At 44.8% G+C, this 24,570-nt stretch overlaps 1 protein-coding gene across 4 annotated transcripts in view; it reads left to right on the top strand.

The window, feature by feature from the left end:
- NFE2 (nuclear factor, erythroid 2) overlaps positions 1 to 24,570 on the top strand; it is a 227,007-nt gene that overhangs the window by 118,515 nt on the left and 83,922 nt on the right. For all 4 annotated transcript variants that reach the window (XM_069231009.1, XM_069231007.1, XM_069231010.1 and 1 more), the window contains one exon: positions 1,657 to 1,860. In XM_069231009.1, coding sequence (XP_069087110.1) covers positions 1,732 to 1,860 — 129 coding nt within the window. In that variant the 5' untranslated portion in view covers positions 1,657 to 1,731. The remainder of the gene's footprint in view (positions 1 to 1,656; positions 1,861 to 24,570) is intronic.

Below are 24,570 nucleotides of genomic sequence, written 5' to 3'. Positions count from 1 at the left end.
CATTAGAGATCCGATGAGCTTCTTGAATTGTATAAATAACATTGCCTTGAAGAAGGGCTATCTCATGGCCACAGTAGATGTTGTTTCATTATACACATATATATATATAGTTATATATAGTAACTTTGCGTACATTTCACAATATGTTTGTCCTCAATATGCGTGACGTGATATTTTGTCCATGCAATATTTTTTGTTTAACATTTTGTTTGCACACCATCTATTCGAAACAACCATTACACATGCAGCAAGTGAACTGAACCACAAGCAAATTTCAATACACACTGGTCAACAGAAGATAATAGCGAGGCAGCACTATTGCCCAGTGATTCCATGCCTACTCTCAAAGGTATAGACCCTGTAAGATGCTTCACCTCAACATGTGGTTGTGTCACAAGTTAGAGTTTTCACTGGGTATTGGAAAACCAAAAATGTAAGAGTGAAGGGGGCAAGAAACAGAGATTGAGGGTGATCATGGCCACGGAAAGCATAGCAAGGACATGATGTCTGGACCCTGGCATTAATCTTTTTCTTAATATTAACACCATTTTGTATCATCACAAACTAAGAAGGTAAGTAAGCTTTTTTGTATCTTTATTGACATTCAATGATATGGGAAATCTCTCAAAATGTCCTATATCCATCATTAATCCCACAGCAACCCACCTGAACAACTGCATGTTTTGCTTCATTAATGACCGAGCTGAAAAACCCATGCACTGCAAACATCTCTGGAATGCGCTTCTTAGTCCAAAGAAGACATTTACTATTTCACTACACAAGGTTCCTAACAGGAGACTAGCTTGCTGAAAGCACACATTTAAAAATGGTTACAGCTATGAAATGAAATAATGTACAAATGATTCTTCACTGCATTATACACAGCAAATATATGTATCTATATTATAATGCAAAGCAAATAATGAATTAAAAAATATGCATCACTATGAGAAAGGGGCATCACTGCTTCATCTACCCCCTTTTCAGAATCGGATCGCCAAATCCCAGATTGGATCGAGAGAGATCAATTATCCTCACGGGAAGGATGGCACACTCCAGTATCCTGGATGTGTCTGAGATCTGCAAACACTCTCTGTCCCCGGTCCATCTGGTCTCGGCCTAATATACTTTGAACAGACAAGAAAGGAAAAGTCTAGAACTTCCCTTTCCCTGCAGAAGTTTATTCAAAACATTCTGATTGCTTTAGGCCTGCTTTGAAAATAACACGTCGGACGTGGCCACAATCCCGGGGTGCCAATCCAAAACAAGTCAGTTCCCTGCCGTCTGAGTACATTCTTATCAGCCTACGCCGATGATGGGAAAAAACACGAAGAATAAAAATGTGCACATTGTACAATGTGGAAAACTACTTGCAGCTTTTAACGTAGCAGTGTCTAATGCTAAGAAAAATTCAATAGGCAAAATGAATCTGGTGGTCACTAATGTGACAGTGTAGTGCTAGGCTAAGTGCAACGTGGAGTCAGTGGTCAAAACTCACATATCATTACACTGCAGAAAATAACCCTCTGTTGATGACAGCTAAACATCGTACACTGACTTCTGATCTCCATATTTTGTCATTATACCGTATTTAAAACTATATCTTGTTTCACATTCAAAATGAGTAACCAGATATTTACTCTAATTTTTCCACAGAACTTTAACCACATTGATCCAGCCCCTTCACCTGCCCCCCAAACCAGGCTTGGGGAACAGTCTGGGCAAGGAAAGATGCCCCCTTGTCCTCCTCAGCAAGGGAGGACTAGAGTAACACTGCTGACACAGCTCACAGGTGGGCAAGGCCCACAGAGGGAGATGGAGCTTGCCTGGCAAGAGATAATGTCCATCACAGAGCTACAGGTCTGTATTGTGTTGAAAGGACATACGTGTGGAGGCTTGCTAACTTGACTCACAAATAATTTTTCAAGTGTAAATTTGACATGACTGAAAAAGTAGTAACTTACAGTTTTGTTATTTATGCCTGCCTCACAAAGCCTGACACAATTTCAAATGTACATATAGGCCCTCATTCTGACCTTGGCGGTCTTTTCGCAAGACCGCTGAGTTACCGCCGCGGTGAAGACCGCCGACCGCGGCAGTGTGCCGCTGTGCGCATTCTGACCGCTGGGAGCGTTCCGCCGGAAAACCGCCAGCAGCCACACTGGCGGTCGGCGGGAAAGTGGAGACTGGTCAACCTCCACCGCCACGCCAGCAGAACACCGCCCCCAGAATTACGACCCACATTTCTGTGTGGCGGTCTTCTGTTGGCGGTCTTCTGTTGGCGGTCACGTCCCTATGGCTCCCGTCGCCTCCCGGAGGACCAACGCACAAGGTAAGTTGATCGTCCGTGAGGGGAGGGGGTGGGGGGGTGTTGTGTGATGTGGGCGTGCATGGGGGTGTGCGTGTGAGTGTGTAGAGGGGGTGTGTGAGTGCGTGTATGCGGGCGGGGGGTGCTGCTGTGTCTATGGGTAATGTGTGCTGTTCGGCAGGTGCGCATGTCGGCATGTATGTGTGCGGGTATGTGTCCCCGTTGTGTATGTGTGTGTATATGTGCATGTTGGGGGTGTGTGCATGTCGGGGTACATGTATGTGCATGTCGGGGTGGGGGTGGGGAGGGGGTTCGTACCACCTCTGGGGGGTGGCAGGGGGGTGGAGGGTGTGGGGGGAGGACTCGGGTGGGTAGTGGGGGGTGGGGGAGACCCCTATCAGTGCCAGGGAAGGAATTCCCTGGCCCCGATAGTGCTTACCGCCATGGTTCGCACGGCGGTTCCCGCCCGCAAGAAACCGCGGCGGTAGGCAGGGTCATAATACCCTTGGCGGTCTTGGGACGACCGCCGGGCCGGAGTGCGCAAACTCCAGCCCCGCGGTCATGACCGCCGTGGCGGTCGGAGTGGAGAAGTAGCGGTCGGTCGCGGCGGGGACCGCCGCGGTCAGAATGCCATTTTTAATACCGCCGGTCTGTTCGCGGTCCGACCGCCGTCTCTCCGCCGACCGCCAGGGTCAGAATGAGGGCCATAATCTTCTCGTTCATGAGTAGGCTATGCAGTAGGTTATGTCAGTTCAATGGGCATGCTTAGGTAGTTGTCCTGAAAATGCTACGCAAATGTGCTGAACACCAATTTAGGGCCCGATTTAGAGTTTGGACGATGGATTACTCTGTCACAACAGTGACGGCTAGCACACCCACCGAAATCTAAAACCCAATATGTCTTATGGGATTTAGATTTTGGCAAGCGGGATATCCATCACCATTGTGACAGAGTAACCCATCCAAAAAATGTCTAAATCAGTCCCTTATTTGTCATTTAACTGTGATTCACAAACATTTGCAAAGGCATTAACGCACAACGGTTGCATTCTCACATATGGAATCCTGGATGTCTTATGTGTTTCTTAAACTGAAGAGAAGTCCTGTTCCCCTGCCTGCGATAATTATCATTACACCATTTGACCAACTCACACCCTTGGACCTAAAGCAAAATCCTGCAGTGCAATCCCTTTCCTTTCAGAACTTTGTAGAACTCATACCACATTCAAGGGCTTATTTATACTCTGTTTGCACCGAATTAGCGTCATTTGTTTTACTCTAATTCGGTGCAAAACTAACTCCATATTTATACTTTGGCGCTAGACCGGTCTACCATCAAATTTATGGAGTTAAAGTAATTTTTGGACGTGGAAACCTACCTTGCCTTAATGAGATGCAAGGTAGGTACTCCTGTGCAAAAAATGAATCTATGGCCTTACGCCATATTTATACTCCCAGGCTAAAATGGTGCACGGGAGGGAGGAAGAGTAAAAAATGGTGAAAAGCTTCCCTTGCTTCATTTTTTAATGCCTGAGTCAGGGCAGACGTTAGGGGACCTGTGGGCCTATTTCCATGGTGGAACACCATGTAATAAGCCCACAGGTACCCTCCCCAGGACCTAGGGACACCCCCACCCATACCAGAGGGACAGCGGAGGATGGGGGATCCCATCCCAGGTAACTACAGGTATTTTATTAAAAATTTTTAAGTGCCATCGGGGACCCTTAAATGGGCCCCCTTACATGGCACAGGGTGCAATACCCATGCCCATGGGGCCCTGGTCCCCTGTGCTGGCCATTGGGGTGGTGGCCATGACTCCTGCCTTTTCTAAGACAGGAGTCATGTGGTATTGAAGGTTTTGCGTCAGAAAATGACTCTAGGTAGGTTAGAGTAATTTTTTTACTCTAACCTGCGTAGCGTAATTTTTTGGTGCAAAACCCCCTTCTCCCATACTACCAATCCCACCTGACTAACGTCATTTTTTTTATTAAACTAGCTTACCCTTTGCACTGGCTTGCACCATTCCATAAATATGGTGCCCGGCTTGTGCAAAGAAATGGTGCAAGCCGGTGCTAAACTTTTTGGTGCAAAACTGCGTTATGTAGTCCAATGAGTCGTATTCCATAATTCTCTACTTCAGTATACCAGATAAATGTTCACATTGGATTTCCACCATTAGAATCTGTTGATATCTCACAAGTTCCACCCGCCAACACGTGTTTCGTCAGGGTTGTTACCCTTATGACTTCCTCAGGGCTTAATAATCTGGAAATTATCACCGGTTGGAAGTGAGTACGCTTGGTTAAGCGTACTCGCTTCCAACCGGTGATTATTGGAAAGAAGCACAATAGCTGGATGCAGAGAATTGGAGTTTCACTCCTGTAGATATTTATACTTCATCATGGAATCAATGCATTATTGGTTACTAGTGAAATTTCATATGGAAGGATTTCCAGATTATTAAACCCTGAGGAAGTCATAAGGGTAACAACCCTGACGAAACACGTGTTGGCGGGTGGAATTTGTGAGATATCAACAGTTTCTAATGGTGGAAATCCAATGTGCACGTTTATCTGGTATACTTAAGTAGAGAATTATGGAATACGACTCACTGGATTAGATACAAGTTGTCTGTGGTTACAATGGTGCCAATTTGAACACGTCTATGGACTAATAAATAACTAGTAAACAGGTGGAATGATCGACGTAACATTACTTGATTTTTCACAGAATACATATTGACTGCGGTTCTGGTGGGTTGAGTGCCTAGCATAACTTAGTAAATTGTTTGAATAGCCAGTATTTATTACTGGTAGATGCTTTTTTTGGAGTTATTCACCCTGACTAGTGCACCTTCCAAACCAGCTGGAATCAGGGATTGGTAGTGCCTTTGTACTCACTGAATACTTTCCTTACTGACTACTTTGTGAAACCCACTTAACCTTAACTGTACATACAATATATAAAAGTACTAAAACGTTCCCATTCCACTACTGACACCTTCACCAAGAAACAGACTCAACATAATCCATCTTTCATTATTGTCTTTTTTTTCTTTTACTACAATACCTCTCTGGCAAGTTGTTCAGGAGCTCACTCCCAGTTTAGGCAGGTCGTGCTATGCAAGTGATTTAAATAAATAAAAATTAAACTCGTTTTACTGCCTGTAAGTAGCACCTACATGACAGAAGTGTAAGTGTTACTAACAGAAAAGAAATTGCACTTACAACCCCACTGCTCAGTGGAGTGTGTCAGAAGGCGAGTTATCACAGTGGAAAATTAAGTCAGTAAGTTCAGCCATAAATTAGTTATCTATCAGTAGTCAGAAAGATTTTTTTAATCCTGGTAAACTGTGTAGCTTTTACCATACATCTGTTTTCAGTAAAAGGGCCATTAGTGCTTTACCTATTATGGACAGGTAAGGCAGATAGCTTTACACTAGGAATTTTTGGTAGTTGGTGGAGTGAGCATTCAGTTGACCAGAGATCATACATTCTCAGAAAGAGGTGAAAGGAGCAATTGCAAGCTATATTATTCAGTGAAGTGTTTGTGCATCTGTCTCTTTTGCACAAAACGTAGGTGAACGTACTGGTAACACCACAAACAATCCTCCATTTTGCATGTGACCCTCAAATGAGCAACCCTATCAGTTGATGTTAAGCCAAATTGTACTTTTGCAACATTCTCACATCCTCAGTTTAGGTAGCTCAAATAATGCAACTACATTTTTTTATTAGTGATTAGGAAGAAATGAAGTTTCAACACCATATTAAAAAAAAATACATAGAAGAGGCTGAGCGTACTACTATTACTATAGATAACATCATATAAACTTGCCCAACGTGCATCTGCTTTCCACAAAAATATCTTCAAAACCTGAGGTCTGTTGTTTGGTTACATTTTTTTCTATATCACACACATACATTTTTAAATCCCTTGCCGCTGCGTCCCCGCGGCCCCTCCACCCTCCCCCACCTCCATTCCGTCCGTTTCCTTTTTTTTAAAATCCCTTGCCGCTGCGCCCTCGCGGCCCCTCCACCCTCCCCCCACCTCCATTCCATCTGTTTCCTTTTCTTTCCTTTTTTAAAAATCCCTTGCCGCTGTGTCCCCGCGGCCCCTCCCCCTCCCAACCTCCATTCCGTCCGTTTCCTTTCCTTTTTAAAAAAAATCCCTTGCCGCTGCGTCCCCGTGGCCCCTCCCCCCACCTCCATTCCTTCAGTTTCCTTTCCTTTTTTAAAAAATCCCTTGCCACTGCTAATCCCTGCGGCCCAACCCCCCCAGCCTTCCCATTCGCCCAGCCCTCCTTCCTCCCTGCTGCCACTCCCTCCCTCCTCCCCATTTATGGCAGCCGCGGCGCGGTAACAAGGAGCAAGCCTTGACTCTGCTTCGAGCAGGCAGGTCGCTCCTCGCACCACCGTCCAGCGCTGCCTCCACTTTGCCGATTATATCCTTCCTAGCCTCTGTCCGTTCTCCTCTCTAAAACCCCTTGCAGATGCTAATCCCTGCGGCCCCACCCCCACAACCTTCCCATTTGCCCAGCCCTCCCTCCTCCCAGCTGCCACTCCCTCCCTCCTCCCCATTTATGGCAGCCACGGTGCGCCAAAGGCAAGCCCGTCTGCGCCCGTCCGCGCCAAGACTGCGCCCAGCGTCAGTTCCCCAGACAAATCTACTCCCCCCCTCACCCTTCACTCACTCAACCCAGGCCCTTGCCCCACCTGCACCCTTTCCAGCCCCACACACACCCATGGCCCCTTCACTTGCTACACCTGTCATTTCTCCTGCTCCTCATCCCTCACACCACACACCAACCATAGCAACCCCCCAACAACAAACACAACACCCCCAACGAAATACTCACCTGCTCTGCCCCCACCCCCACCAACCAGCCCCGCCGCACACAACCCCACAACCAGAACACACCCCGCAACAACACGCTCATGCACCACACCAACACCACCCACCACAACCACCTAAACTGCCTGCTCCTCAACACCCGCTCCCTTCACAAACATGCCATAGAACTCTTGGACCTCATCACATCACACTCACCTGACAACGCCTTCCTCACAGAAACCTGGACCAACCCCCCCTCGGAACCCGACATAGCCATCGTCAACCCCAAGGGATACAAACTCCAATGCAAAGACCGCCTCAACAGGCCAGGTGGTAGCATCGCCATCCTACACAGGCACACCATCAAAGTCACCACCAGCTCCCAAGACACTATCGACAACACAGAACACATGCACTTCCTAATCCACATTGACAACAACTCCACCCTCAGAGGTTCACTAATCTACAGACCACCAGGACCACGCCCCGCCTTCTGCGACACCATCGCCGACACCATCAGTTCGCACTGCCTCACCTCCACAGACAACATCCTCCTCAATTATTTCAACTTTCACTTGGAGAACCTTCAAGAACACAACTTAACCTCCCTCATTGGCAACCTCACCAACCTCGGACTCAAACAACTGGTCACCTCAATCATCCACTCAGCAGGACACACGCTTGATGCAATGTTCACCTCAAGCCAACACATAGCCTACACCCACACCACCGAACTCCACTGGACTGACCACCACTGCGTCCACTGCTCCTTCACCAAACCCCCCCACACCACCATCAACACACCACACCCTACCGCATGTGGGACAAGATATCCACAAAACACCTGAACTCCCAACTGGCTCACAACCTCTCCCCCCACACCAACGACCCCAAAGCAGGAGCACACAACCTCTCTAAATGGATCACTGCCTGCGCAGACACACTAGCCCCCCTCAGAAAACACATCGCCACCCGCAACATTAAGAACGCCTCATGGTTCACCCCCGAACTCCAAGACTCCAAGTGCAAATGGCGCCAAGCAGAGAAAATATGGGGACAAGAACCCTCTACAACCAACTTCTCCACCCTCAAAACTACCATTCGCACCCATCACCAACTCATACGCACCACTAAAAGAGATCACTACAAGGCACGCCTTGACAACAACTCCCCACACAGCAAAGAACTCTTCACCATCATTAAAGAGCTAGCCAAACCCAAAGCCAGCAACATAGACCCCACACACACACACACACACAGCCCCTATGTGACGCCCTCTCCAACCACTTCCACCACAAAATCCTGGACATCCACAACAGCTTCATACCACACACACCCACCACACACCCCTCACTCACCCAACTCAACCCCTACTCATGACCCCCCACCACACTCACCACCTGGGCTCCCAACACACACGAAGAAACCGAAAGAACCATGAACTCCATCCACTCCGGATCCCCCTCCGACCCCTGTCCTCATCGCATCTACAACAAAGCCAGCCCAACCATCTCCCCCATATTCTGCGACATAATCAACTCCTCTTTCGACTCCGCCACCTACCCAGACCCCTGGAAGCACGCAGAAATCACCGCTCTCCTAAAAAAAAACAAAGGCAACCCGGAGGTACTCTCCAACTATCGCCCCATCTCCCTCCTCCTTTTCCTCGCCAAGGTTGCTGAGAAACTAGTCAACACCCGCCTATCCCACTTTCTTGAAGAAAACAACACTCTTGACCCCTCACAATCCGGGTTCCGCAAGAACCACAGCACGGAAACTGCCCTCATCGCATGCACTGACGACATCAGGACCAAAGTCGACAAAGGCGAGACATCGCACTCATCCTCCTAGACCTCTCCGCAGCCTTTGACACTGTCTGCCACCACACACTCCGCACATGCCTCCACAACACAAGAATTCGCCACAAAGCCTCCTTCCTCACCAACCGGACCCAAAGAGTCCACCTTCCACCTTTCCACTCCACCGCTACCAAGATCATCTGCGGAGTCCCCCAAGGGTCCTCCCTCAGCCCCACACTCTTCAACATTTACATGATCCCCCTATCCAGCATCCTCCGACCACACGGAATCACTATCCTCTCCGACGCAGACGACACCCAACTCATCCTCTCCTTCACCCGCAACCCAACCACCGCCAAAACCAACCTACACACTGCTCCCCTCGACTGCCAACTGAATGACAACTAACCACCTCAAGCTTAACTCCAACAAAACCAAGATCATCATCTTCGGCCCAACAAAAGCATATGGGACGACTCCTGGTGGCCCACCGCCATAGGGCCCGCACCCACCCCCGCAAACCACACACGCAACCTCGGCAACATCCTGGACCCCTCCCTCTCCATGACACAGCAAATCAATGCACTAACCTCCTCCTGTTTCCACACACTCCGCACTCTAAAAGAATCCTTAAAATGGATTCCCCCAGAGACCAGGAAGACAGTCACCCATGCACTCATCAGCAGCAGACTAGACTACGGTAACGCCCTCTACGCCGGCACCACACTCAAACTCAAACGCAAACTCCAGAGAATCCAGAACACAGCCGCACGCTTCGTCCTTGGCCTCCCCTGCCACAAATGAATCCCACCACACCTCAAATCCCTTCACTGGCTCCCCATAGACAAAAGAATCACTTTCAAAATCCTCATCCATGCACACAAATCCCTCCACAACACCGGCCTGACCTACCTCAACGAAAGAGTGAACTTCCACACTCCCACCCGCAACTTCCGATCAGCCGACCTCGCACTAGCTACAGTCCCCCGCATCCAACAAACCACCACAGGAGGCAGGGCCTTCTCTTACCTCGCACCCACAACCTGGAACTCCCTCCCCACCAACCTCCGCAAAACCAAAGACCTCCTACTCTTCAGAAAAAACTTCAAGACATGGTTGTTCGAACAGTAACCCGCCCGTCACCCCCAACCACCACAAGCGCCTTGAGACCCTCCCGGGTGAATAGCGCGCTCTATACATTTTTTTATTGATTGATTGATTGACCCTCCCCGCACACACTGGATGAGAAGTGAATAAAGGATATCTGTTGTGTGCATATGAATCAGGATAGTTGTTCTCAGGATGGTTACCCGCTCTGTGCATCTCTAAATATTCCTCTTCGTCTCAAACACCTGCTGCCACAAACGCTGGACGTGGCCCAGAGTAGCATTCAATAATAAAGTTTCCGGAATTCTGCTTCATTGGAAAACATACAGACTCTTAAAATGTCTGGACTCAGGCAAGTATCGTTCAGTTAGGAAACCACATCTATATTTTTAGGTCTGGCGTTATCCAATACTTTTTTATTTTCTTAAAAATAAATGTCTACTATACTTATGGGGCATCAGAGCCAGCACGCTGCTTTCACTAGTCTGTTGTTTTGCCCTTCACATTTTTCTTCCGCCAGTATGGGCAGTGAGCCAGCACACTTCAGCCTTTGAACCTTCACTCTGAGAGATGGCATTCTGCTCATTCACAAAGAGCACAGAAGCACACAAAGTAGTTCCCTTCAGTGCAAGGGACTACTAAGGCAATGTATGCTCGTTGAGTCTTGAAAATTGTTTTTGTAGTTTAGGCAGTGTGTTATTTTATACTAGTGATGACCCAGCATCTCTGCCAACAATAAGGTTTACAAAAACCATAACAAATCAAAACAAGACCAGATCTATTTGCTTTGCCTTTGCTTGTTTTCTATTACTTTCTGGTCTTAATTTTCAAGCAGAGTACGACCGAATCTCTGGTCCTTCATAACATTAATGGATTGTTCTATTCAAGCTGCTCTGCTTGTGCCTTTCTACGACAGCCTACAACCCATACCTACAGGTAAAAAGTCTCACCCTGAGCCCTAGGCAATGGTCTATATATAAGAAACATTACAGCTCAAGGCAGAAAGGCTATATTAATGCTATTGAAACACACTTAGGTTAGAAGTTTGTAAATTAAACAGGGAGAAATAGGGACTTAAATCCTGAAATGTCCGAATAGAATGCCAATACCAGTCATTATTGGCCCTTTTGATACTCTATTGCCTTTAATAGGGGTCCAGGTTTAGTGTTATAAGCCACTGAGGAGGCTTTTACCACTATTTAAAGGCACTCTACCAAAAGGATAGGACCAAGCAAAAGGCAAGAACCTTTAAAAGGTACAAGGCCGTTATAGCCAGAAAAAGAAGGGCTATATGTGTAATTAAGTACACCTTGCTGTATATTATCAGGATATTGCATGTCACTAAGCAGTTCAATGACCATATAAGAGCAACACAGTGGACAAATATTGGAATGTTATGGAAGAAGGCCCATACCAGTTGTAGTGTTATGTGAATAGTAATGACAGCACCGTTTTCATTCTTGGAGGACTCAGTGGAACTGTGACGTGAGTGTTTGGGTGTGGTAACTGCATTTCAGATTTAGCTTGTTGAGTTTGTGCTTGTGTAAGACCAAGCTCTGTGTGTGGAATGTTCATTTATGAGTACTCAAGTTGGGAAGGATGCAACAACTGGCAACAAGATCGAGGAATCGTAACCCAAAGGACAGACAGTGCTCTCCCAGAGAGTTTGTCATAGTTCAGTCATCTACTCATGCATGCCACATGCACCTCAGTCAAAGCGAAGATCGGCGTTTGTTGTATGTGTCGTTGTTAGAAATGGGGTCTTTGGTTGGCCGTCAGGTTACAGCCTGTCCAAGCAAGGACCCTCACTCTAGTCAGGGTATAGGAGAATCACCCTCAGTTAACCCCCACTCAACCCCTTGGTAGCTTGGCACAAGAAGGCAGGGTTGACTTCAGAAGCAATGTGTAAAGTATTTCTACCAACACACACAGTAACTCAGTGAAAATACTACAAAATGACACAACACATGCCTAGAAAAATAGGTCATATTTATCTAAATAAAATAAGACCAAAACAACAAAGATCCCACATACACAAGTCAAGATATGAATTTTAAAAATAATAAGACTCTTAGGGGGTTATTACAACTTTGGAGGAGGTGTTAATCCGTCCCAAAAGTGACGGTAAAGTGACGGATATACCACCAGCCGTATTACGAGTCCATTATATCCTATGGAACTCGTAATACTGCTGGTGGTATATCCGTCACTTTACCGTCACTTTTGGGACAGATTAACACCTCCTCCAAAGTTGTAATAACCCCCTTAATCCTTAGAAAACAGTGAGAACGCTGTTATTGCACAAAAGCACCTGGTAGTGTCAAAATAAAGCCACACGGGCGAGTGTGCGTCAGAAAAGGCCAATGATGCGTTGATTTCTCGCTCGCAAGCGAGACCTTGCGTCGTTCCTCCTCTGGTCAGGTCGCCAGGCATCATTTCTTCTCTCCCGCAAGAGAGCGAGGCGTCGATCCCGGATGGGCACCTCGGGTCCTGGCAGGGTTTGCATTGACTTTCCACACCCAGCGAGGTTGCATTGAAATCCGGTCGCACAGTGTCAGGAAACCGCGATGCGTCGTTAACAGCAGCCGCTGTGGGTGTTGCGCATTGTTTCTCCATCCATGATGCATCGCTCTCCCAGCTGCAATGCAGGCAGAGCATCGATTTTAGCCGCGAGGCTGGCGGCGTGTCATTTAGTGGCAGGGAGAGTATTGAAAGTTTCCCCGCACATCGGTCTCTGCGTGGATTGCTGTCCTTTTCCACCAGCTGCACCTTTCAAGGGCCCAGAGACAAGTTAGGGCAGCACTTGGCAGGCAGAACTCGCAGCAGAAAGCCCAGGTGCTGGCAGAGAGAAATCATTGTTGTCCCTGAGACTTCAACAACAGAATGCAAGCTCAGTTCAAGCCCTTGAAGATTCTTCACCAGTGGGAAGACACACAAAAGTCAGTCTTTGTCCTCTCTCAGGCAGGCCAACAAAGCACAGTCATAGGCGAAGGGGAGGTGCTCCTCCAGCTTCTCCAGCTCTTCTCCCGGGCAGAGGCTCTTCTTGGTTCCAGAAGTAAGCTGATTTTGAGGGGTTTTGGGTACTCTTCTTATACCCCTTTCTGCCTTTGAAGTGGGCCTACTTCAAAGAGAAGTCTCTGTTGTTTTCAAGATCCTGCCTTACCCAGGCCAAGCCCCAGACACAGACCAGGGGGTTGGAGACTGCATTGTGTGAGGGCAGGCGCAGCCCTTTCAGGTGTAAGTGACCACTCCTCCTGTCCCCTCAACCCAGATGGCCCATCAGGATATACAGACTACACCCAAGCTCCCTTTGTGTCACTGTCTGGAGGAAAGGTGCAAACAACCCAACTGTCAAACCGACCCAGACAGGAAATCCACAAATAGGCAGAATCACAGAAAGGTTTAAGCAAGAGAATGCCTACTTTCTAAAAGTGGCATTTTCAAACACACAATCTAAAAACCAACTTCAGTAAAATATGTATTTTTTAAATTGTGTGTTCAGAGACCCTAAACACCATATTTCTATCTGCTCCCAAAAGGAAACTGCACTTTAATGATATTTAAAGGCAGCCCCCATGTTGATCGATGAGTGAGATAGCCCTGTCAACAGTGAAAAACGAAATTGGCAGTATTTCACTGTCAGGACATGTAGTACATATAAGTACATTTCCCACCTTTAATATACACTGCGCCCTGCCCATGGGGCTACCTAGGGCCTACCATAGGGGTACCTTACATGTATAAAAAGGGAAGGTTTAGGCCTAGCAAGTGGGTACACTTCCCAAGTTGCATTGGAAGTTTAAAACTGCACACACAGACACTGCAGTGGCAGGTCTGAACCATGTTTCCAGGGCTACTAATGTGGGTGGCACAACCAGTGATGCAGGCCCACTAGTAGCATTTGATTCACAGGCCCTGGGTACCTCTGGTGCACTTTACCAGGGACTTATTAGTAAATCAAATATGCCAATCATGGATAAGCCAATGTACACATATAATTTATACAGGGAACACTTACACTGTGGCACTGGTCAGCAGTGGTAAACTGTCCAGAGCAAATAAAACAGCAAAAACAGAGTCCAGCACACAGATGCAACCTGGGAAGTAGAGGCAAAAGGTTTAGGGGAGATCATGCCAATGATGCCAAGACTAACAGTCGTCAAAGCACCATTCCAGACAGTGCTGAACTTTAGTGGAAGAAAAAGGCCTTACAAAGACATTTATGTAATATTACCCAGATACCTGCTGGTAAAACCATAAAAGAGGTACTGCGCCAACGTAACACAGAGCTATAAGATATATGGAATGATAATGCTAAGGCCTGCAATCACCAGATACAGGGAAGCGCCAGAGGCAGTGATAGTTGAATGCAAATAAGTGCTAAAAGTAGTGATTGCCTATACAAATGACTGCCAAAGACAGTGAAAACCAGGTACATTACATACAATGCAAAGATGCGAGAAGAGTGAAGAACCTGTGCAAGAAACAATGCCATTACCCTCTGTTAAAGAAGAAGGCTGTGCCTCACAGACAGAGAGCATGCACAATGATCCTGAGGCTACCACATCACAGGGCCTGGCCAATGGTCTGAATGGAACTGGTCCTGGTGGACAGCAGATGATGCTGGAGAGAACTCCGATGTCAATATCAGGAAGTTCCACGAATGGTTATAATGCTGCTTCCTTCTTAAAAGAAACACTTCCATTCTATACTGGCAAAAACCAAAATATTGGTGACCGATGGACTGCCTAGGCAGAGACTATTGTTGATTTCCTTGATGCACTGGAAGAAACAGATGACAAAAAGATTATCAAATATCTTAAGAATCTTGCAGGTGAAAAGTAAAAGAAGCAATAAAGAAAATACCACATGCTGATGAACTCTCCTACCGTCAGATTAAAGAAGCGCTGAATTTTGAATTCCAGGTGCGCCCCCAAGGCCCAGTGACAACATCAGCTGGGCAAATCAACACTAAATGAATTCGGTCATCATCTAAATCTTCTTCAGTTTCAGTTATTAAGCGATAATGAAGGAGATGGATGCTCAATGTCGATGTTTATTTCAGATACCGTGCACGTTGGACTGACTGCATGTGAAGAAAAATATGAGTCTAAGAAAAGTCAACAAGAAAAATAAAGAAAGTCAAACAAACATTGTCCAAAAATCACACTGAGGATAAACAGCTGTTGCATAACTTTTATTATTGACAGTGTTGAGTCGATAAACATTATGTCTGAGGAAAAAGAAAATTGTTTACCTCTAACTATAGGTGTCCAGTATTGGTATCTTTTATAGATTCACATGCTTGAATCAATCCCCATTGTCAAAGTGAGAGTCCCACAGTTCAATATTAAAGCAATGTACATTGTTAGAATTGACCGGTATGGCAATGAAACCATAGATATTATAGCCTAGCTATGTCCTTTTAAAAAAATGTCTGAACTACAAACCCTAGCCAATCAGATGACACCACCCTCTAGAACACTCCAAAGAGTGGCTGATTCCCACTGATTTCCAAGCAGAAATACAACAAAACAATTTAAGAATAACAAAGGGGAGCCTCTGAGAGGAGGAGGGTGTGTTGTATATGAATCAACAAATGATACCAATCCTGGATAAGTATAGTTACAGGTAAGTAACTTGTTTTCGTCTCCAGGATTGGATCTTTAATAGAGTCAAATGCTTGAATTTGGATAGTCAGCAGTAAAGAGAAGTTAATTACAATAGCATAGTAAAATTGCAGATTGTGGGAAAGAAATTACCGGAGGCTCACCGTATTGAAACACATGTCGCAACACTGCTTGTCCCACAGCTGCATCAGCCTTTTCAGTTGCATAAAGACACCAATGTTTGATAAAGCTGGACCATGTTGCTGCACAATGGATGTGTTGGATGGGCACACATGCAAGCAGAGCTGTGGAAGTTCAAAAAGCCCTTGTGGAATAGGCTCTGACTTTACTTTGTAATGATCCTCCTGCTTGTATATGACAAAACTGAATGGTAAATGCAATCCATGTGGCAATGGTCTGTTTAGAAACTGTGAAACCCTTTTTTAGGTCTCCATAGGTGACAAATAATTAATCTGCCTTGTGAATTTGATGGGTCCTGTGTAAATAGAATTTGAGTCATCTTTTGACGTCTAAGGAATGCAGTGATTTTTCTGCACCTTTTTCAGGATTTGGGAAGAATGTCTAGTTTCACTGTTCATTCAAGTTGAAGTTAGAAGGGACCATCGGTATAAACGTAGGATTGGTTCTAAGTATAACACTGTCCGACCTCAATTGAAGGAAAGGGTCTTTTATGGTGAATGTTTGTATGTCACTCACTCTTTTGGCTGATGTGAGTCCTACTAGAAGTGATGTCTTCTAGTTGAGGTATTTCAATCCAGCTTTGTGAATGGGCTCAAAGAGGGGTTTCATGAGCTGTCTTAACACATCATTGAGGAGTCACGATGCAGGAGGTCTCTTTACAGGAGGAAATGTCCTGCACAGGCCTTTGAGGAATTGTTTTATAATTCTGCTCGACCATAAAGAAGGCGTGTTATTAGATCTTCTAAATCTAGAAATTGCATCCAGATGAACACTGGTGAAGGAATGGTTCAGTCCAGATCATGCTCCATGGAGTAGACATGGGAGAATTTGCTAAGACTGTGATGTGAAAGGGTGAACCTTGGACCCTACAGACTAGTTGCAAAAACATTTCCATTTGAGTTTGAATGTTCTGCTGGTAGTTTATGCCCCTGCTTTCACAAGGATTTTCCTGTAGTCTGAAGGAATATCTAATTTTGGCAAACTTGTATTCAGGAGCCAGGCCAACAAATGTAGCAATGTCAGGTTGTGATGACTACGGCCCTGGCTCATTGCCAACAGTGTTGGCATCGGTTTGAGGAAAGTGAGGTTGTTCTGACAGCAGCAGCAGCTCTGTGAACCAAAACTGCCTGGGCCACCTGGGAGAAATTAGGAGAACCAGGCAAAGCTCTTGCTTCATCTTCTTGATAAATCTTGCAATCAATGGGATTGGGGGAAAAGAGTAAGCATAGATTCCTGATACCTCATCAAAAATGCATTCCCCATGATCCTACCTGCGGATGCCGACTTGCAAACAATTGGCATTTCTGGTACTCGTTTGTAGCAAACAGGTCTAAGTTTGGTTTGCCCCAAAGATGAAAGAGGCTGTTCAGAATGTGATGGCTGAGCTCCCTCTCGGACCAATTTGTGTCGGTCCTTCCTAATGAGACTGCAAGAATATTGGATACTCCTGGCACATGTTCTGCTCTGAGTGTTATCTGGTGTTGTAGAGACCAGTTCCAGATTTCCTGCACTTGATGAGCTAGCACTTGGGATTGAGTGCCTTCCTGCTTGTTTATATAAAACATGCTGGTGGTATTGTCTGCACGTATGAGAATCAATGAGTGTGCTATCCTGGGGAGGAAAGATATTAACGCCAAGGTGATGGCTTTTAGTTCAAGTAGGTTTATATGTATTTTTCCTTGTTGGAGATTCCATTTGCTGCTGATTGTTAGGTCTTGGAGGTGAGCACCCCAGCCTTCCAGGGATGGCTTCATTGTTGTGACACATTCGAGAATTTGAGTCAGAGAAGACAGACCTTTGGAAAGATTCAATGTTCATGTCCACCATAGCATGGCTGGGATCTTTGTTGGTGTTATCTGAATGACGTTTTCGAATGGCCCCTGTGCTTGCAGCCATTATTTGTCCAATTCCTTTTGAAGTGGCCGCATGCGGAGACGGGAATTCAGAATAAGAGGAATGCAAGAGGAAAGCATTCAGAGGAGAGATTTATATATCCAGAAGAAAATTGACTTTTTGTGGACCGCTTTTGTGCTAGTTGTCGAATTATTATTCATCTGTCTTGTGAAGCCAAGGCTTTGCCCTGAACTGTATCTGGGAATGCTCCCCAAAATTTCAAAGTTGTTGTTGGAGTCAGATGAGGTATGGAAAGACTTGAACTCTGCCCTATCTGAGATAGGCATCTACTGAAGCTAATACCCTGCTTCAGTAGAGGGTGTGTAGTGCTGATTTCAGTCCGAAAGGGAGTACCTTGAATTGATTGTGGGTGTTTGCAACCTTGAGTAGAAGAAATTTGCTGTGCTTTTGATGTATTATGATAGGGAAGGATGCAACTTGGAGATCGAGGGCTGTCATGTGATCCTCTTTGTTGAGAAGGTGAAGTGCATCCTGAAGCATCACCATGCGAAAGATTCTTTTTTTAGAAATTTGTTTAATTTCAGAGTTCTAATATAGGATGCTAATCTCCTGACTTTTTCCGGATTAGGAAGAAGCAAGAGTAAAAACTGATTCCTCTTTGTGTTTTTGGAACCACTTAAAACTGATTCCTCTTGGTGTTTTTGGAAACACTTCTATTGCTCCTTTCTGTAGCATGAAGTTGCTTCAGGTGAGGAAGGGGTGCTCCTTTTGGTGGGGTATTTGGTGGCGTTTTGACGAATTCCAAGGTGTTTTCCGGGCAATGACATCAAGCACCCACTTGTCGGAAGTTATTTGGGACCATTGTGGAGATATTGTGAAATTCAACCCCCAAGCTGTGTTGGTGGGGTTTGAGGGGCAGCTGGCTCCATGCAGAGGTCACTGCTTTCTGTTGGAATCTCTGCCTCTGGAAGGTATTTTTCCCCTGGTTGGATGTATATATCCTACTGCTGGTAATTGTCTATAATTTTGCTGTTGGCATGACTACTGTGGACGGTACTGAGATTGAACAAACTAGTACTGTACCCATCTCTGAATGAGTATGCTCCTTTGCTCCTGGCTCCTCGAAAGGACTGCTTTCTCAACTGGAGAGTTCCTAGAGACCTTGCCGTATCCATGTCAGCCTTGATGGACTGGAGAGTTTCATCCACATGTTTGCCAAACAATGACCTGCCATCATAGAGCATATCCAATATTTTACTCTGGATTTAACCTAGATTTTACTCTAGATTTCCGGGTGAAAAGAGGTGGACTTTAGCCATCCTTGTCTGTGGCATACAGTCACCCCAGCAAGCCCTCTAAACCCTGTAGATGAGATGTCAACAGCGCAGACTATGATCTCTGCCGATATTTTCTCTCCCTCTTGCAGAATTTTTAAGTCTCTAGCTTGGATTCCCTTTGGCAGTACGTCAATGAATGAGGAAATATCTGAACACATTTGGCAATCATAGTGACCTAATATTAAAAGAGAGTTTGCTGCTCTCACCATCATAGCTGCCATTGAAGAAAATCGCTTTCCAACATTGTTAGGCTTCGGCTATCCCTGTCTGGGAGAGTGAAGATTGGAGTAGATGGATTTTTAGAGTGTTGCTGGGCTGCTTGGGATACAACTGAATCTGGGTTGGGTTGACCAATCAGATATGTTGGGGTATCATCAGTGGCTTTGTATTTTTTGTCTAGCCTAGAAATGACTGCCAAGACTGTTGCCGAATTCTTCAAAGCTTTGAGGCCTTCCACCCAAATAAAATCAATTATTGAAATAGCCCAAACTGATTTTTGGTGGGTTCCTTAAAATGGTAGAGGAAATAATCTGCTTGATTTGTGAGGAGTTTAATTTTGGAATCGTTTTGCAGCACGTATCATCAGGTTATGGAAGCCACTGATGTCCTCTGGCAGGGAATCCACTACTGCTGGTGGAGATGAGGTGAGGATGAGGTAGTCATCTCATTCATTGGGAACTGATGTATTGTCCCTGTTTTTTCCTTCTTCTTGTTCTTCATCCGTGGTTGGTGCCTTGTCTGCTGGCGGTTCAGCTAATGTAGTCGCTAAAGTTGGCAACTGAGTTGTTGGTGTAGTGAAAAGTTGCGATGACCGCAGAAGCGGTGTGTGAACTTGAGGCAATGGCACTGGCTTAGGTGTCTGAGGAGTTGGAGCTGTGGTAGTAGACTCTCGAAATCTATGGTAGGAGTCTTGGAACATATTCTGAATATTGCTCAACAGTGACATAGGCATCTGAATAGAAGGTTCCTGTTGTGTATGATGGCTATGTGAATATTCTTCCTGGTAATGCTCAGAATGCTCTCCGGCAGTATAGTAGTGGTCTTTGTAGTATTGCTCGTAATCATCTTCCTCTTCCCGGCATTTCATATGAAGCTCGGAAGGGCTGTGGGCAGGTCCGAAGGGGCATTCATTGCCAGATACCATGCTTGGCGATGTAGCAGATGGCAGGATTGTTTCTGAGCCAGACTAATCCCTTGTAGGGATTAATGACAGCAAACAATATGCTGTTTTTGATGTTTTCTTAGTTACCATCAATAGCTCCCTGGTCAACAGTTCCATCGTCAATGGGTGCCTCGTCGGTGGTTGCCTCCTTAAAGGTTTCTTCATCAACAGTTCCTTCGTCGATGGTCTTGTAGATGGGTCCCTCGTCAATGGTGGTGTTGTTTGTTGACAGTTGTATAGCGGAAGCTTCCCTCGTCGGTGGTAGGGGTACTGAGTGGTCTCCCGTCAACGGGAGTGCCATAGATGGCCATTTCTTTGTTTATGGTTGCTTCGTCAACGAATCTTCCCTTGTCACCAGTGCTACTATTGTTGCACTGGCAGAGAGGATGGTCAGTGGTGATTTAGTATTTGGCATTACCTTAGTCGGTGCCTGCTGGTGAATTCTTGCTGTTATGATCATTGACAATGACAAAGAAGGTGAGGTATTAATCATAGGTGATGAAGCTGTAGTGATTGTTGAGATTTCCGTCGTCAATGCTAACGCTGTTGTCAGTGAGACAATCGTCAACTGCACCATCGTCAATGAGAAGACAAATTTGAAAGTTGAAGTCCCAGTCAATTTGGTTGTGAATGGTAAAGATTATGAGGCTCTTTTTAGATGTGCTTCTTTAAGGAAAGGCGTAGTAGGTTCTGAGTGAATCTTTTTGAGGCAATTTTTTCTTTTTGTGAAGTAGAAGTCTAGTATTCATGCCTCTTTGAGTGCCCTGGAGTGGTATGGTGAGATTTTTTCAAGGTCTTAGAAAGTGACACTGAAGACTCTTTTTCAGTAGATTCTTCCCTTTTTCTAGTTGGAACAGTCTTTGATGACTCATCACTGTCGTCTTCAGATAAAGGGCACTACTTAGATTTGTATTTTTGGAGCCAAACAATCGCCTACCTTCTCTGTACTTTAATGTCTTCTGAGAAAAGGCACAACAAATCTTACAATCTCTCACCTTATGTCCTGAATGAAGGCGGTATATATATTACCTTTGTGGGTCCTCAGAGGGGAGACTATTTTTCCCACATGTGTCACAGGATCTGAATAATCCTTTTTTAGTTGGTTGAGACTTGATAGTTAAGTCAGAATAGCTGTAGATAGGGTTTGAAATAATGCAGTAGAAAGTCTGTGGGAATCAGCTTCTCTTCAGAGTGTTCCGGAGGGTAGTGCAGTATGATTAGCTAAGGTTTGTAGTTTGGTCCTTTTTTAAATGGGCATAAATAGGCTATGACACCTATGGTTTCATTGTCATCAGGGCCCATTCTAACAATATACGCTGCTTTACTATTGTGCAGTGGGACTCCCATTTCTACGACAGGGAATGATTCAAGCATTTGAATCTATGAAAGCTCCAATACTGAAGAATTTACTTAACTGTCTCCATTGCCCCATCTTACATCATCAAAAACTAAAGTGTACACATGGGCTGCGTCAATGCCATTGAAGAGTCAAGGTTAAATCGTAGCAACCCTGAACTTAAAAAGACAAAGGTTCAAGCACCCATTCATGTACTTCAACGTACTGCATCAAGTGCCTGTTTATTCAGTTTCAATATTGCTGCTGAAATGGAACTGATATCTTGGAACTACTACATGAATGCTCATCATGAAACAGTAAGACAGTTCCCTTCTTTGCTTCATGGATTGGGAAAACTGAAAACCAAGAAAGTGCATTTTCATATCAATGAGGACATTCATCCTGTTGATAAAAGACATAGATAAATTGCATTTCATTTACAAGAAGCTGTTGAGAAAGAGCTTAAGAACATACAATAACATAATGTCATTGAGTGATCTAGTAGTCCAACTCTGTGGTGTTGCCCACTGTGGCAGTACCTAAAAAGTACAGTGAAGGAGCTGTACACATTTGCATTGACATTCACGAAGCTAACAAGTCAATGGAAAGAGAATGACATCCCAATCTTTACATTGCCAAGATGATTACAAAGTTAACTTGTGACGAAGTCTTCTCTCACATTGATCTGAACAAAGGATATTATCAGTTAGAACTTGAAGAAAACTGCAGGTATATTACCACCTTTTCTAATCATGTTGGTTTGTTCATATAAAAAAGATTAATTTTCGGTGTGTCGTCAGCTGCAGAACTGGACTTAGAATATAACCTGTCACAAATGCTTTCAATTATAGTGCTGAAATTGGATTCTGGGTCTACAGGAAAGAAAAATGATAAAACTCTTACACAAGTTTGTCGAGTACTTGCTGATGCAGGTTTAACCTTGAATGTAGAAAAGTGTGAGATCCACAAATCAAATCCCAAATTCCTTGGCCATATCTTTTCTGATGGGGGTATGATGCCAGATCCAGCTAAAATACAAGCCTTGTCAACTACTAATCCCCCACAAGATGTTACCATGTTACGTTCATTCCTTGGCATGGCCAGTTACTGTTATAGATACATATGTGACTTTGCCACCATAAGTACTCCCTTAAGAGAATTAACAAAAAAGAATATTCCATTTTACTGGCCATGTGAATGTGCACAAAGCTTTAAGAAAATCAAGCATGCAATTGTAAATGCCACTGAAATAGCCTGCTAAGATCCAAAGTTGCAAACAGAGGTTGTTGTTGACGCAAGCCCAGTAGGGTTGGGCACGATCCTTACTCAACATAATGGACACAGGAAGGGCCGAAGACATATTATGGCTTATGCAAGCAGAAGTTTGTGACAAACTGAACATGCCTACTCACAACCTGAAAAAAGAGAGCTTAGCATTAGTCTAGGAGTGTGACCTTTTCCACATCTTATATAGAAACCCTTTCACTCTTGTAACTGATCATCAAGCACTTCTTACTTTCTTTGGCACTTCAAAAGCTAAGATGCCTCCTGGAATTGAACATTGGGGTTTGCGACTTTAGGAATATCACTACACTATCATGCATCAACCAGGGAAGGATCAATACCGCGCTGACTACTTTTCACAAGTGCCAGTATAGTGTCAGGGGAGACATTCCAAAGTGTCTGAACCCTACATTAACTTCATTGTGATGTCAAAAACTCCAGCTGATATTTCTTTGGAACAAATTATTTCTGCAACAAGCAAAGATAGTGACATGCTGATGCTAAAAGATACAATTACACATCAATCCTGGAGACAGCACACTCAACTTCTCACACATGACAGTGAATATCAGAAGTTCAAGATTGTAAAAGATAAACTATCATTTACTCAAGAAGCCATTGTTTTGCGAGGTTCAAGAATTGCAGTACCAGAGAGCCTGTGACAACAAGTAATTGAAATGGCCGGCGAAGGACATTGTGGAATTGATGCTACCAAACGAGCTCTTTGAGACCTAGTTTGGTTTCCTCATTTTAATGAAAGAGTTGAGAAAGATATGAAAGCCTGTAATTTGTGCAATTGCTTACTGTAGAGTGCAAAGTAACTCTACATTCCTTGAATATGTCAGACTTGCCAAAACATTTATGGGAGAGAGTTGCTGTAGACTTCTTTCGTCTTCTTGTCAATGGACATCACCTGATTGTGATGATCGATGAGTATTCTTGTTTTCCGCTTATTGACAATCTTACAACAGTTACTAAAGAGAAAGTAATTGAAAGATTAGATGGAATCTTTGCATTAAGGCGTGTTCTTCAATTTTGACAGTCGAGAATTCAGAGACTTTCTTACATAACTCAATGTGAAGCATCAGAAAATCACACTTCTTTGGCCACAAGCAAATTGCGTTGACAAACACTTTATGAGCAACTTTAAAAAGACTGTACAGAATGCAAAATTAGAGAAGCTTAGTTTGAAGTCAGCTCTCCATGCTACTCTTCAAGCATGCAGATCGGCTACTCATTCAACAACAGATGAAAGTCCTTCCACACTGATGTTTGGGAGAACCGTGACGAAGTTACAACAATGGCTCAACATAAGGTCTACCACTGATCGCGAATTTCGGCAGAAAGACTTGAGCCGTAAACAAAAGATGAAAGTGTATGCTGACAAACACAGTGGTGCCAAGAACATTATCTGCTGTGAAGTAGATCATGTTTTGGTGTGACAAAAAAGAAAGCATAAATCTGATGCTCTCATTGAAACTGAGCCGTATGAAGTTCGTAACTAGTTAGGGACGCTTGGTGACTGCTCACCATCCTGGGAAGTCCATTACCCAAGACTCTTTGCACTTAAGACCTCTGCTTCAACTTTCACCAGTTTCTATTGACATATCTAAGACTGGTTGAAGAGAGACTGCAGAGTAACCCCGGATTGCATCTGCCCCCACGTCACCTGTGTCATTAGAGGACGCTACTCGCCTGTCTCTTCCTAGCTTCAAAGGACATGATCTAAATGCTCCAAAG

This window comes from Pleurodeles waltl, chromosome 4_2 (genome assembly GCF_031143425.1).
Source record: "Pleurodeles waltl isolate 20211129_DDA chromosome 4_2, aPleWal1.hap1.20221129, whole genome shotgun sequence".
Taxonomy (NCBI): domain Eukaryota; kingdom Metazoa; phylum Chordata; class Amphibia; order Caudata; family Salamandridae; genus Pleurodeles; species Pleurodeles waltl.
The sequence above is the reverse complement of the archived record's forward strand: the minus strand, read 5'-3'. Positions and strand labels throughout refer to the sequence as shown.